Here is a 16,902-nt window from a genome sequence, read left to right as displayed (position 1 = left end):
GCTCCTCGCTGTTAAATATTTCATTGCATAATTTGCCACAAAAGGAAATTAACTAAGGCATATTTTAATTATCAGTGAAAACAGCAGCTCTCCAGAGCAGAGAGACGCCGGGGCTCCTGCCACTACCAGCCGGCGGAGGCACCTGCGCTGCGGTCTGCAAGCGGCTGATAAACGTGGGCTGCCTCACGCAGGGTGCCTCACGCAGTCACCCGCATTTAACTTAGAAATCCTGCTTGAAAGACGCGCAAAAAGGGAAAACTTTCAATTAGTAGGTGAAATGTTCCACTCGGAAAATCACCGCTGTGGGTATGACTGTTGCCAGCAGCTTTACAGCTAAGAGTATTACCACTTGTACTGCTACTCGCAGAGTATTACAACTACAGCGACTACAGCAAAACAATCTCTTTCAGGGAATAAGAGGAAGGAACCGACAGAGACATGTTTTGTTGTTGTTTCATTTGGGAATGTCAGCGGCCCGTGCTCTCCGTGCACGCCGAGACATGTGGATGTAATTTCAACAGGATATGACTTTGCCACAAATCAAATAAAGGCTTATTTATAGGAACACAATGGAGAGCGCTGCGGAGCTGCTGGGGGCAACGGGGGTGTCCTAGTGGGCAGAGGTGACACCAAGCCGCCCGCTGCCCCTTACCGATATGCTGAGACGCGGGGAGACGCGGGGAGTCGCCGAAGCGGGCGAAGCAGGCGAAGCGGCTCATGTAGCTGCCCGGGCACTCTAACTCCTCCTCAAATCTTTTGCACATGTTTTGAGTTTGTTTTCTGTTCTTTTTGAGGATTCCTTCGGAGATGACTGCGTAATTGATTAAAACCACTAAACAGATTGTACTGGTACCGAAAATATTAAAGGATAAATGACTGCTTTTTAGTCAGCATAATTACATTATGTCCAAATTGAACTGACATGTGCGTCTAAAATACTGAGGCATTCCAGTCCTAGAGATGGGGAGCTGATTTGTATGAAAAACTATAAATACAGAATGATGGAGGATTATTGTTACTTTTCATCTTAAAAAAAAATACAATAAAAGAAAAAACATACATAAAATTAAAAAACAAACCCCCAGAAATCCTATAATTATGATATTCTGCATTACACATTTATATATGCTGTTTGTATTTGCTGACTATACATAATTACCATGTGTAGCATTAATTCATTAATTAATTAATTCATATGGTCTGTCTCTAACAGGGAAGACTGGTGTGTTCACAGTTTTTTGGGGTAACCATGAAGTCAAACCCAGGTGTGAGGAATGTTCAGCCAAATTAGCAATCTAATTAGGGAGTTGTGGAGAAAGCCCACACACACCGGCACTTTGCGGATAAGATTGCCCACCTGTGGTCTATAATATATTCTTGATATTCAGTATTATAATAGTGTATTGCCAGCATTTCAAATGGTCCTTCTATTTCCACTTAACAGTTAATTACTTAATTGCATATCATTGTCTTTAATAATAAAAAGGATGTAATTGAAAAAGAGCCATGAAGTTTGCACAGTGCTGCCTCACGAGAGTCTCTCAATCCTGGTTGTATTTAACATCAGTTGGGTTTACTGGTGTTAGGCAAAGGTGGTGAAAAAAATCATCCCTCTCTACGTGGGCGGGGCTTCTCCTTCCAGCCGGAGGGAAAGATGACATGGGAAAATGGGAGAATTAGCGGGAACTCATCAGTTAGATACCCTGTTTCCTGATGGTCCCAAGCCTCTGTAATCTACCCCCAAAACGAGAGAAGCTCGACTGTGTGATTCTGTTATGTGGGACAGCAAAATAAAACACACGAAAACAGGCATTAGTGAAATAAGAGGCACCAAGGCGCTGTACTATGTGCAAAAGGGAAACCTGGGAACAGGAATGACAGCATTGGCTGCACATTTTCAATACCATTCTGACAGCTATGATTACAATTAAACAGCATTACGAGTGCTTACAAGACACCACGATTGCATCTACTAGGGAAACAGACGGCAGCTACATCATTCTCTACACGTAGATATGGCAAATCAACAAGGCCATGTACTACTGTAAATAATCAGTTTTCATAACTATTTTTATTGTGGGATCCCACAAATAAATGTTCAATTACAACCAACAAAAACTTGTAAATTACACAAATAAAATTTACATGAGGATTTCAAGTGAAGGATATAATGAGATCTTTAGCAGGCTGGGTTAGAAGCTGACTCTGAGCCGTGACTCCCATCGCGGACTCTGAGCCGTGACTCCCATCATAGACTCTGAGCCGTGACTCCTGTCTTGTCAGCTGCCCCATTGTTTGCACTGATACTGATTCTGGCCATTAAATTCAGTTTGACAGCACTGTAGCTGCAGCTACTATTGAAAATTCCCAAAACTTTACCTACCTTACCTACCTTATTCAAATAAATATGTGAATAAGTAAACAGAAAATGAATGTAAGTAAGATAGTGCTGAACAGGTAGAGAGTAAGAAATTAATTTAGAACTCCTAGTAAGTTCAGCAATAAAACTAAGAGGTTCTATTTTCAGTTTTACCAGCACTGCTGCCACTGCTGCTCAGCGATATAAATTTAAATTAGAAGACGGCTTATACATTTATCGTATTAATGACTGTAGTAGTAACAGTATTAGCAACACAGTTAGCACCATGACAGCATTTACAACTGCTTATCCTGCCAGTATTTTTAATAGTAGTGACACTACAAAAAGTATTATTTCTAGTATCTTTTTCATAGTCACAGGCAGGACCTTCTCTGTTTTTCTCATGCTTTAAATTACCACCACAGTCACTAGGTGGCGCTTCAGTACAACTCAGACTTTTTTAACGTTCATTTTAATCATACTGTTCACACTTGGGAGATTTCAAAACAAAACTTTATATCAAAGATATGAGTTTCAGGTTCTCAGCCAAAGGCATTTCATAAAGCAGGCGGCTGGCAGGCCGGCCCCTCTCTGCTACTACGAGTCTCTCTTCCTCTACGCCACCATGTCTCGTCCACAAGAAGAGGGCTCTCAAGTCTGCAGTTGCGAATAGTCCGAGAGCAGGGTAGTATCATTTCTCTGGGGGAGATAGGTGAGCTACTGCCGTAGTTCTGCATGTGAATAATTACCAAGACGAAGGAAAGATAAAGCGTCAGCAGCCCCAGGACATGAGATGGGAGAGAATGGAAGGGAGCCCAGTGCATATCTGCATGCCATTTGATATTGCTTTTAAAACGGGAAAGAAGTTCTGCCAATACGTTGTTGAAATGTCAACCTCTGATATAAATGCATCGGCATCAGACACCACAGCACTTTAGCAAGTCATTCTGGTGTCCTGCCTCTTGACTCTTCTGGAACAGGCCATGTGTGATGTTTGGATGTTTGGGTACTGTACGAGTGCTGTCACAAACTCTACCCCATCACCGTGGTCTAACTCGAACGGCGTCTCAAACAGCACTGCATCACCAGTGTATAACCCGAGCGGCATCTCAAACTGTACCCCATCACCGTGGTCTAACTCGAACGGCGTCTCAAACAGCACTGCATCACCAGTGTATAACCCGAGCGGCATCTCAAACTGTACCCCATCACCGTGGTCTAACTCGAACGGTGTCTCTGACAGTACCGCATCACCAGTCGCTAACCCAAGCAGCATCTCAGACAGTACCGCATCTCCGGTGTCTAACCCGAGCGGCGTCTCAGACAGTACTGCATCACCGGTGTCTAACCCGAGCGACATCTCCGGCGATACCACATCATCGGTGTCTAACCCGAGCGGCGTCTCTGACAGTACTGCATCACCGGTGTCTAATCCGAGCGACATCTCCGGCGATACCACATCACCGGTCTCTAACCCGAGCGGCGTCTCAGACAGTAACGCATCATCGGTGTCTAACCCGAGCGGCGTCTCTGACAGTAACGCATCACCAGTGTCTAACCCGAGCGACATCTCCGGCGATACCACATCACCGGTCTCTAACCCGAGCAGCGTCTCAGACAGTACCGCATTCTCAGTGTCTAACCCGAGCGACATCTCCGGCGATACCACATCACCGGTGTCTAACCTGAGCGGCGTCTCTGACAGTACTGCATCACCGGTGTCTAATCCGAGCGACATCTCCGGCGATACCACATCACCGGTCTCTAACCCGAGCGGCGTCTCAGACAGTAACGCATCATCGGTGTCTAACCCGAGCGACAACTCCGGCGATACCATATCACCGGTGTCTAACCCGAGCGGCGTCTCAGACAGTACTGCATCACCGGTGTCTAACCCTAGTGACATCTCCGGCGATACCACATCACCGGTCTCTAACCCTAGCGGCGTCTCAGACAGTACCGCATTCTCAGTGTCTAACCCGAGCGACATCTCCGGCGATACCACATCACCGGTGTCTAACCTGAGCGGCGTCTCTGACAGTACTGCATCACCGGTGTCTAATCCGAGCGACATCTCCGGCGATACCACATCACCGGTCTCTAACCCGAGCGGCGTCTCAGACAGTAACGCATCATCGGTGTCTAACCCGAGCGACAACTCCGGCGATACCATATCACCGGTGTCTAACCCGAGCGGCGTCTCAGACAGTACTGCATCACCGGTGTCTAACCCTAGTGACATCTCCGGCGATACCACATCACCGGTCTCTAACCCTAGCGGCGTCTCAGACAGTACCGCATTCTCAGTGTCTAACCCGAGCGACATCTCCGGCGATACCACATCACCGGTGTCTAACCCGAGTGGCGTCTCAGACAGTACCGCATCACCGCTGTCTAACCCGAGCGGCGTCTCAGACAGTACCGCATCACCGGTGTCTAACCCGAGCGGCGTCTCAGACAGTACCGCATTTCCAGTGTCTAACCTGAGTGGCGTCTCAGACAGTACCGCATCACCGGTGTCTAACCCGAGCGGCGTCTCAGACAGTACCGCATCACGGGTGTCTAACCCGAGCGGCGTCTCAGACAGTACCGCATCCTCAGTGTCTAACCCGAGTGACATCTCAAACAGTACCGCATCCTCAGTGTCTAACCCGAGTGACGTCTCAAACAGTACCGCATCTCCAGTGTCTAACCTGAGTGGCGTCTCAGACAGTACCGCATCACCGGTGTCTAACCCGAGCGGCGTCTCAGACAGTACCGCATCACCGGTGTCTAACCCGAGCGGCGTCTCAGACAGTACCGCATCCTCAGTGTCTAACCCGAGTGACGTCTCAAACAGTACCGCATACTCAGTGTCTAACCCGAGTGACGTCTCAAACAGTACCGCATCCTCAGTATCTAACCCGAGTGACGTCTCAGACAGTACCGCATCTCCAGTGTCTAACCCGAGCGACATCTCCGGCGATACCACATCACCGGCGTCTAACCCGAGTGACGTCTCAGACAGTACCGCATCTCCAGTGTCTAACCTGAGCGGCGTCTCAGACAGTACCGCATCACCGGTGTCTAACCCGAGCGGCGTCTCAGACAGTACCGCATAACCGGTGTCTAACCCGAGCTGCGTCTCAAACAGTACCGCATCACCGGTGTCTAACCTGAGCGACATCTCCGGCAATACCACATCACCGGTCTCTAACCTGAGCGGCGTCTCAGACAGTACCACATCTCCAGTGTCTAACCCGAGCAACATCTCCGGCGATACCACATCACCGGAGTCTAACCCGAGCGGCGTCTCAGACAGTACCGCATCACCGGTGTCTAACCTGAGCGGCGTCTCAGACAGTACCACATCACCGGAGTCTAACCCGAGCGGCGTCTCAGACAGTACTGCATCACCGGTGTCTAACCCGAGCGGCGTCTCAGACAGTACTGCATCACCGGTGTCTAACCCGAGCGGCATCTCAGACAGTACCACATCACCGGAGTCTAACCCGAGCGGCGTCTCAGACAGTACTGCATCACCGCTGTCTAACCCGAGCGGCGTCTCAGACAGTACCGCATCACCGCTGTCTAACCCGAGCGGCGTCTCAGACAGTACTGCATCACCGGTGTCTAACCCGAGCGGCGTCTCTGACAGTACCACATCACCGGAGTCTAACCCGAGCGGCGTCTCAGACAGTACCGCATCACCAGTGTCTAACCCGAGCGACATCTCCGGCGATACCACATCACCGGTCTATAACCCGAGCGGCGTCTCTGACAGTACAGCATCACCAGTGTCTAACCCGAGCGACAACTCCGGCGATACCACATCACCGGTCTATAACCCGAGCGGCGTCTCTGACAGTACAGCATCACCAGTGTCTAACCCGAGCGACAACTCCGGCGATACCACATCACCGGTCTATAACCCGAGCGGCGTCTCTGACAGTACAGCATCACCAGTGTCTAACCCGAGTGACGTCTCAATCAGTACCGCATCTCCAGTGTCTAAGCTGAGTGGCGTCTCAGACAGTACCGCATCTCCAGTGTCTAACCCGAGCGACATCTCCGGCGATACCACATCACCGGCGTCTAACCCGAGCGGCGTCTCAGAGAGTACCGCATCACCGGTGTCTAACCTGAGCGGCGTCTCAGACAGTACCACATCACCGGAGTCTAACCCGAGCGGCGTCTCAGACAGTACTGCATCACCGGTGTCTAACCCGAGCGGCGTCTCAGACAGTACTGCATCACCGGTGTCTAACCCGAGCGGCGTCTCAGACAGTACCGCATCACCGGAGTCTAACCCGAGCGGCGTCTCAGACAGTACTGCATCACCGCTGTCTAACCCGAGCGGCGTCTCAGACAGTACCGCATCACCGCTGTCTGACCCGAGCGGCGTCTCAGAGAGTACCGCATCACCGCTGTCTAACTCGAGCGGCGTCTCAGACAGTACCGCATCACCGGTGTCTAACCCGAGTGACATCTCCGCCGATACCACATCACCAGTGTTTAACCCGAGCTGCGTCTCAAAGAGTACCGCATCACCGGTGTCTAACCTGAGCGATTTCTCCGGCGATACCACATCACCGGTCTCTAACCTGAGCGGCGTCTCAGACAGTACCACATCTCCAGTGTCTAACCCGAGCAACATCTCCGGCGATACCACATCACCAGTGTCTAACCCGAGCGGCGTCTCAGACAGTACCGCATCACCGGTGTCTAACCTGAGCGGCGTCTCAGACAGTACCACATCACCGGAGTCTAACCCGAGCGGCGTCTCAGACAGTACTGCATCACCGGTGTCTAACCCGAGCGGTGTCTCAGACAGTACTGCATCACCGGTGTCTAACCCGAGCGGCGTCTCAGACAGTACCGCATCACCGGAGTCTAACCCGAGCGGCGTCTCAGACAGTACTGCATCACCGCTGTCTAACCCGAGCGGCGTCTCAGACAGTACCGCATCACCGCTGTCTAACCCGAGCGGCGTCTCAGACAGTACTGCATCACCGGTGTCTAACCCGAGCGGCGTCTCAGACAGTACCACATCACCGGAGTCTAACCCGAGCGGCGTCTCAGACAGTACCGCATCACCGCTGTCTAACCCGAGCGGCGTCTCAGACAGTACTGCATCACCGCTGTCTAACCCGAGCGGCGTCTCAGACAGTACCGCATCACCGCTGTCTAACCCGAGCGGCGTCTCAGACAGTACCACATCACCGGAGTCTAACCCGAGCGGCGTCTCAGACAGTACCACATCACCAGTGTCTAACCCGAGCTGCGTCTCAAACAGTACCGCATCACCGGTGTCTAACCTGAGCGACATCTCCGGCAATACCACATCACCGGTCTCTAACCTGAGCGGCGTCTCAGACAGTACCACATCTCCAGTGTCTAACCCGAGCAACATCTCCGGCGATACCACATCACCGGAGTCTAACCCGAGCGGCGTCTCAGACAGTACCGCATCACCGGTGTCTAACCTGAGCGGCGTCTCAGACAGTACCACATCACCGGAGTCTAACCCGAGCGGCGTCTCAGACAGTACTGCATCACCGGTGTCTAACCCGAGCGGCGTCTCAGACAGTACTGCATCACCGGTGTCTAACCCGAGCGGCGTCTCAGACAGTACCACATCACCGGAGTCTAACCCGAGCGGCGTCTCAGACAGTACTGCATCACCGCTGTCTAACCCGAGCGGCGTCTCAGACAGTACCGCATCACCGCTGTCTAACCCGAGCGGCGTCTCAGACAGTACTGCATCACCGGTGTCTAACCCGAGCGGCGTCTCAGACAGTACCACATCACCGGAGTCTAACCCGAGCGGCGTCTCAGACAGTACTGCATCACCGCTGTCTAACCCGAGCGGCGTCTCAGACAGTACCGCATCACCGCTGTCTAACCCGAGCGGCGTCTCAGACAGTACCACATCACCGGAGTCTAACCCGAGCGGCGTTTCAGACAGTACTGCATCACCGCTGTCTAACCCGAGCGGCATCTCAGACAATACCGCATCACCGCTGTCTAACCCGAGCGGCGTCTCAGACAGTACCACATCACCGGAGTCTAACCCGAGCGGCGTCTCAGACAGTACTGCATCACCGCTGTCTAACCCGAGTGACGTCTCAGACAGTACCGCATCACCGGTGTCTAACCCGAGCGGCGTCTCAGACAGTACTGCATCACCGCTGTCTAACCCGAGTGACATCTCAGACAGTACTGCATCACCGCTGTCTAACCCGAGTGACGTCTCAGATAGTACCGCATCACCGGTGTCTAACCCGAGCGGCGTCTCAGACAGTACCGCATCACCGCTGTCTAACCCGAGCGGCGTCTCTGACAGTACCGCATCACTAGTGTCTAACCCGAGCGACATCTCCGGCGATACCACATCACCGGTCTATAACCCGAGCGGCGTCTCTGACAGTACAGCATCACCAGTGTCTAACCCGAGCGACAACTCCGGCGATACCACATCACCGGTCTATAACCCGAGCAGCGTCTCTGACAGTACAGCATCACCGGTGTCTAACCCGAGCAGGATCTCGGACAGAACCGCATCACCGCTGTCTAACCCTAGCAGGATCTTGGACAGTACCGCATCACCACTGTCTAACCCAAGCAGTGTCTCAAGCAGTACCACATCACTGGTGCCTAACCCGAGCAGGATCTCGAACAGTACCATGTCACAGTGTACCGTGAACAGTTCACTGTTGATTCTGTTAGTTGGGTCTCTTTATGGACCTAGGTGGCTACCGCAGGAGAGCTTAGAGCTGTTGGGCTGAGCTGGGCGCACCGGTGCACCAGGGTAGCGCCAGTAGTGGTGTGACAACTCACGTCGATGCTACACACATAAACAAGACCAGCTTGCAGGCTCTTAACTACCCTCTCGAAGACAACTAATGAAGTCTTGAATGACTTCCTGAACCTCTCACATGGCTTCACTTAACATCTCTCTCACAGTTAGAGTCTCTTATTCTGTTCAACAGATATTTGATGCCCCATGTAAGCAATGCAAACATGACTCAACTGAAGCAGCATCACATCCATGAGATCATAATCAGCCTCCTCTGCATACTGCAACTTAACTGCTTCATTCTCTCTGTCTACCAGCAAGACCAAGCCAGAAGATTTGTTTTCCAGCACTATGTTAACGTTCGCTGCTGCTGTCTTATGAGGGGGTGATGTTTTCAGTTTGGGAAATAGTGCTGGAGAGCAGTGGTGGAATAACATGCCCAAGGTTGACATCTGAAAGCTCAGTGGGCCATTTAAACATCTTGTGTTCAGTGTGATATTTCTCATTCATTTCAATATGTCACTGAGTTTGACTTGACACTGCCAAATTCATTCGCCTTCCTGAAACAGTAACACAATTAGCAATAATCTCAATAATCAATTTATGCAATAAAATATTCTAAACAATAATTTAATAAATTATTATTATTAGGATAATTGTGAGTGTGTGTCCAATAGCACAATGACACATGAGGAATTCATGAATTCAGTGAGAAACAGCTACAGTCCTGAAATTGTTTTTGGTTTTGCCATGTTTTGGTTGCTGTCATAGCAATTACATAAAAATTTAAATTGGACGTTGTGCAATGAAAAAGTATTGAAACATTTAAATTTTAATATATCCTACGTGCCCCCCAATTTTCCTGAAAAAAGTAAATTTGGAAATTGAGAAACTCCAAGCTTTTGTTATTAGAGTGTATTGACTCGCTTGCTTCATTGACTTTTTATTACAGCGCTGAGGTAAAAACAAGTGTCAGCAGACGCACGGAAAAATTCCTCTCAGCCATTCACCGGGAAGCACGCAAAGTGGTGCGGGGCAGCGAGGAGGCCCCCCCTAACGCGGCTGGCGTCCAAGGTGGCCTTTCACAATGCCCGCCAGAGCATCTGCCAGAGGATCGCGGCCCGCTGGGTGCTGAGCTGGGGGCGCCAGAATCCCCCCCCCCCCCCCCAACACTGAGCCATTACTACCCCACCCCCCCTCCCCAACACTGCCAGGACGCGGTGCACGGCCAGGAACACCATCTGATACAAGTCTGTCATAATGAGGGTCCAGCATGGGGCTAAATGAGTTTCCACTTCAGCCACGCGAGGGGCTAATGACAATTCAGTGCTTCCCCACCTCCGCCCGAAACTCTGCGCTGCCACCGGCTATTGTGCAGGCATATGGCACTCGCCTAAACTGCCTGCAAGTGGGGAAACGCGATCTCCGCTTAAGGACCCCGCGCCGAATCCGCGCCGGGAGAGCCGGCTGCCCACAGGAGGCCCGACCCCGACCCGCAAACGGGCATCTGGGCGCGAGTCTGCCAGTTGCCCCCTGCTGCCCACATGAGTGCCTCATATGTTAATCTTTGTAACACTGTCGCCAGCTATGCCGTTTAAGGACAGTGTTTAGCTGCACATAATGTCTAAATCATTCATAAGAAAACCAAATTTCTACCCAAAAGTTTCGTGCTTGGGACCAAATGTAATGCCAGTGTAGGGTCAGTGCTTCACTGTGGACACAGTGACAACGTTTCCACACCGGTGAAACTTCCAGACTTTCAAGCAAATGAACGACTTTATCCTGCAGTATAAGTTCAATTTGTGTTTTGTTCATTGCATGGAATGTATTTATATTATTAACACCACTATCTGGGAAAAAAGAAAGTGATATTCTATATACTGAAGCATATTTACTATCGTCTGCGCTACTAGGCCCTTGTGCCAGCATACCTGCTGAGTCTGCAGGAACAATCGCGGCCGGACAGCCGAACACTGCGCACGCTATTTCCTCTACGGAGCAGCTGATTGCTTGCAGCTGGGACACATTTAGAGCATTTTAATATTACGCAGAAGATTAGAGCAAACTAACTACATTATTCTCCAATTACGCTCATTTCATCCAACTGACGTCTTCATTTCCTTCCTTTCGTCGATTAGGCTAATGTGAAAATTGGCGGGCGCTTTGGACGGTTCCGATTGTGGCTCAGCTGCCTGTGATTTCGCACCATTAGGAGTCGATTTTATTCTAACTGTAAATAAAACGATTTGGGGCAGATCCAGTGTGACTGAGGAGATAAATCTGAAGGGATCTGCTCATCAATATTCTTAAAGGGTCTGAGTTAATCAGACTCCCCGGAGTGGGAAAATCCCGTTTTCGTTGGAGATCAGAGTTTGGAAATTGTTGCACACAAATCATGCGGGGGACACTGTAATCCGGTGGATTGTAAATATAGGAATTAATATTTTTATCTTGACGTTCTCTTTAAAATTCAGCATGTATGTTACGCGTCAATGATGTTGGTTTCATTTGATCATATTGCTTAAGAACTTATAACAAGCCTAAAACAATTATTATTTAATTATGCAAAGCATTAGTGAGTTATATAATGAAAGAAAAGAAGCATCACAATTCTGGACAATTTCTAAATCAAACTTTATATAAACGAATTATGAACTCATGTGAATGTATTCAATATCTAATAAATGACAAACAATATCTAATTTGTTTGAAATGATCTTCCCCCACTTGTTATATATGTTATAATATGTTATAATATATTTATAGTGTTTAGAAATCTGATAACCATCAAAAATAAATTGCAACAAGGATGTATTTTAATTGTTTTCTGAATACAAAAATAAGTAATAATATGGTGTAATGTTAAACAATGTTTAACTTGTAAGGTTAATACCTAACTGGCTTTTTCAAGTTTTGTGTTTTATGAATCCATTACATTTCCAGACAATCATGTCAATGCTCTTAATGCCCGCCTGGTTAGCATGTGAGAAACCAGTTCCTTGTCGTTTACTCTGGTTCAGTTTAGCAGGGTGGGGGGGGGGGGGGGGGCGCATATTTCAGATGCCGCGCGCACAGGAGCACGTGGATATTCTGCGCCCAGTACCTGCGATTCTGCTAGCCTGTGCACGCGCTGTTTGCAGAAATCATCGAGCCATGCTGGCAGACAAATCCAGCCAAAACGGCTTAGAGACACACAATGTTAAAGTGCACTCGACTCCGGTAGGTATACCTGCTTTGACGTCCCCCTTATTTGACTCATTAATGTGGCTGGACATGAAACAGTCGACTTATAATACAAATAAACGTAGCCTGACATGCCAGTCTGGAGACATCCTTTACAGTCTATACGTCCAGACAGCTCCTCTCTTTAAATCATCCAGATAACTTTAATTTATGCTGATATGTGCAGTGTCTAACAGGCAGCAATAAACAGAGGTTTCTGCTATGCTGTTTATGCCAAGAAACACAAGCTTTCCTTTTAAAGTTGCCATCTTTAATAAAAGAAAAATATACGATCCCTTGTGGAACATAGCAATTTTTGCGTATTGAGACTTGCCTCTGTGCCATTCAGCACTGAACTGTCTACAGCTGCGAAATTCAAACCCACAAACAATCAGCATAACTGCAGAAGTGAAGGTGTAGCCATCGCCGGCGTAAATGAAAAGCCAGGAAAATGGCTTGCCTGCATATTACATTCCGCTTATAGATAAAATCCCATCTTTGAGGAACAAGGACGATTCGTTTTAATAGTACATAAATATTTACCGCGGATGGTTAGCATCTTGCTGCAGGGGTTTCAGGCTTCATTATGCCAGGGATCTGGGAGGATCCCCTATAAGTAAGGCGGTGGATGTTTGTGTGAACGGCTCTGGAGAAAAGCATCCAGCACTCTGCTCCTCGGCCACTGAGATGTCTGGAGGCAGCCATCCTGTGACATGAGCTGTCCGGAAGGCTCTGCGCCAGGTGTCTAATGAGGGACACCTGAGCTGCCAGACGCTGACGTGTACCAGGGCGTCTCCTACCATTAGTCACCCCCCTGGGACGGTCTGGAGCAGTGCTGGGGCTTTCCTCTACGCACCCCCCCCCAGTCCAGCCACTGTTAGGAGGCTCACAGGGCCAAAAGGTCGTCTAAGCTAGCAGATAGGACCATCAGAAATCGCGTCCTTCTCAAACGCTTTCATTTCCTTCAAACTATGATGGAAATTTGCCTTGGTGAATCATTCATTTCACACTCATTTCCTTCCCACCTGTTTTTTTGTACGTATTGAGGGCCCATTATTGTCTTCAAATTTCCATTTTCCATCCTAGACTGCATCATATAAGCATTCAGTCAATTCGATGTTATAATAACATAGAAAATAATTTTTTGAAGAAAGTTACTAGGAGATATTAGCAACGTAAAGATAAAATATCCCGAATTTGAAGTACCTCAAACTTCAAAGTGCCTGTCTAAGCATGACATTATTAGAAAGCGGTTGTCTTGCCTTGGTGAGGGGAAGCACCACACCGTCATGAAGGCTTTGCGAAGGTCTCAGGCGGGAATGCCTTTCATTATCCTCATCATTCTTTAATTGCTGACCGTGACTTCCAAACGCACTTCTCTGTAACAGGCAGCTCCTGCCTTCCCCACGCTTTTCACGGGCTACACATTTGCTCTTGAACATTCGTCCTGAACAGGTGTCATTAGGGGCAACAGCTTCAATGGTAGTTGGGGGTGGGGGAGAGTTTGGGGGCTGTCAATCACTCAAGGCCTTATGCCTTTGGTAAAATACCCCTGTCACACCATACTGAAGTATGCAGAGGCCAAAATGCCTGACTGGGAAAACCCGCGTTTCTTTGCATGCACATCGCTCTGTTTCTCAGCAGCTGCTTGACGCTGTTTGCTGGAACCACACACGGTTCTCGCAAGGTAATGGTGGCAGACAACTCCTGCACTCCCGGAAAGAGTTACGAGTGGAAACTTCAGTGTGTCTCAGCCTGGATTCCCGTCCCGCCAGCGAGATGTGAGGTGTCTATAGACCCCCCTACCAGGTGTGCTGGATGAATGGCAGTGGAATGGTAACATCGTAAATCTGTGTAATTGCATGACATGAATCATATGAGTCAGCCTTGATGAAACCATTTCCCATCACGCCGCTTCTTTGCAGCATTTAAGGGATGTTTTTTTCCTTTGACAGACCTCCGGGTAGCTTCACGTTATTCCGAGATTCTGCACATCTAATGATCATGGTTCCCACTGTGAACAGGTTTCTTTGATTTTAAGCGCAAAAAGTTAGCAGGTGAAGTGTCTGATGTATCTTTACATTTGTCGACTTTGAAACTCCGTGAACCATCCCCAGGAGAAGCAGCATGAAGATGGCTGTCTCATAAAAATTAGCAGAAGAGCATAACACAGGTATGCACTCTTTATGAAACTTATCATTTACTTTACAGCACAGATTTAGCTTTTTACAACCAAACATCAAGCAACCACAAATTCACTATAATCTCATTCCTCCCAACTTTGGATAATTGTTACTGACAGTAAGAAGCATTGTGACAGTGTTGCACAGAGTGTGATATGTTTACTCGTGTTTATGTGCTGGTCTGGCACTTACAGGATACTCTGTGCCACCCCCCCCCAACCTCCCCCTTTGCTGGGACGCTTCACTTTTAAGCCCTAAGCACCATGTAACATTTTCACCTAGAACATCCATAAATTATCCCCGATTACTCAGACGGGCCCCTCTGACTTTCCAGATGCACGCTTCAGTCATGGCCTCCATAAACGGGAGGATGAGGGCGCCCTCTGCAGACCGGACCTCAAGGCACGTCATGTACATGGCGCACTTTCCCGCATGGTCAGCCAGGAGGACGCCTCAGAGACCTGATTCCATAGAAGCACATTTTCCCCTTTCCTATGACACATGGCACACCCGCAGTAAACACACCCGGAGTGGGTACACCCGAACTGAGCACACCCACAGTAGGCACACCCGCAGAAAGCAAACCTGGAGTGGGCACGCCCGCAGTAAGCACACCCAGAGTAAGCACACCTGGAGTGGGCACACCTGCAGTAAGCACATCCGGAGAGAGAACACCTGCAGTAGGCACACACCCACAGTGAGCACACCCACAGTAGGCACACCTGGAATGGGCACACCTGCAGTAAACACACGCAGTAAGCACACCCAGAGTAAGCACACCTGGAGTGGGCACACCTGCAGTAAGCACATCCGGAGAGAGAACACCTGCAGTAGGCACACACCCACAGTGAGCACACCCACAGTAGGCACACCCGCAGTAAGCACACCCGCAGTAGACACACCTGGAATGGGCACACCTGCAGTAAACACACGCAGAATGAGCACATCCACAGTAGGCACACAAACAGTAAGCACACCCAGAGTGGGTACACCCGCAGTAAGCACATCCGGAGTGGGCACACCCACAGTAGGCACACCCGGAGTGGGCACACCCACAGTAGGCACACCCGCAGTAGACACACCTGGAGTGGGCACACAAACGGTAAGCACACCTGGAGTGGATACACCCACAGTAAGCACACCCGGAGTGAGCACACCCACAGTAGGCACACCCGGAGTGATCACACCCACAGTAGGCACACCTGTAGTGGGCACACTCAGAGTGGGCACACCCAGAGTGGGCACACCCGCAGTAAGCACACTTGGAGTGGGCACACCCGGAGTGAGCACACCTACAGTAGGCACACCCGGAGTGATCACACCCACAGTAGGCACACCTGTAGTGGGCACACTCAGAGTGGGCACACCCACAGTGGGCACACCCGCAGTAAGCACACTTGGAGTGGGCACACCCGGAGTGAGCACACCCACAGTAGGCACACCCGGAGTGATCACACCCACAGTAGGCACACCTGTAGTGGGCACACTCAGAGTGAGCACACCCAGAGTGGGCACACCCGCAGTGAGCACACCCAGAGTGAGCACGCCCACAGCAGGCACACCCAGAGTGGGCACACCCGCAGTAAGCACACCCACAGTAGGCATACCCGCAGTAGACACACCTGGAGTGGGCACACAAACGGTAAGCACACCCGGAGTGGATACACCCACAGTAAGCACACCCGGAGTGAGCACACCCACAGTAGTCACACCCGGAGTGATCACACCCACAGTAGGCACACCTGTAGTGGGCACACCTAGAGTGGGCACACCCAGAGTGGGCACACCCGCAGTAAGCACACTTGGAGTGGGCACACCCGGAGTGAGCACACCCACAGTAGCCACACATGGAGTGCACACACCCGGAGTGGAGACACCTGAAGTAGACACACATGGAGTGCGCACACCCGGAGTGGAGACACCTGAAGTAGACACACATGGAGTGGAGACACCTGAAGTAGACACACATGGAGTGCACACACCCGGAGTGGAGACACCCGGAATATCACACATATGGTTTTAAATAGGTCAGTTTCCAGTTTTGAAATAGATCTGTCAGCCAGCTACTTATGCACAATGAACATTCCTTACATTAAAAATGAAAAACCATGTTTGCTTCCTGCTCCTTTTTTGGGCCAAATCCTTACTTCTGACATCTAAGAATGAAAGTTCTTATCAGAATGGACATCTCGCCCCCAACTAGGTCGATGTGCTTTGTCATGTTTATGTCGGAAGCCTCATGTCATGTGAAAACCGAGGTGACTTGTCGTATTTCAGAGTTTAACTTGTTTTGTCATCCTAGACGTCTCAGGGGACTTTGGATGTGAGCGCTGGGGCTTGTCGACTGAAGGACTAGTTGC

The 16,902-nt window shown here is 49.7% G+C and overlaps 1 protein-coding gene across 1 annotated transcript; it reads left to right on the top strand.

Annotated features, from left to right (window-relative positions):
• Window positions 1–1,249: 1,249 nt before the first annotated feature.
• LOC125723956 (uncharacterized) lies at window positions 1,250–15,007 on the top strand. Its single transcript, XM_049000733.1, has 5 exons — window positions 1,250–1,265; window positions 3,995–4,735; window positions 5,255–5,381; window positions 5,493–7,801; window positions 14,877–15,007. The coding sequence occupies exons 1-5, from the start codon at window positions 1,250–1,252 to the stop codon at window positions 15,005–15,007; spliced, it is 3,324 nt and encodes a 1,107-aa protein (XP_048856690.1).
• The last annotated feature ends 1,895 nt before the right edge of the window (window positions 15,008–16,902 follow it).

Source organism: Brienomyrus brachyistius, unplaced genomic scaffold (assembly GCF_023856365.1).
Source record: "Brienomyrus brachyistius isolate T26 unplaced genomic scaffold, BBRACH_0.4 scaffold53, whole genome shotgun sequence".
NCBI lineage: Eukaryota > Metazoa > Chordata > Actinopteri > Osteoglossiformes > Mormyridae > Brienomyrus > Brienomyrus brachyistius.
The sequence above is the reverse complement of the archived record's forward strand: the minus strand, read 5'-3'. Positions and strand labels throughout refer to the sequence as shown.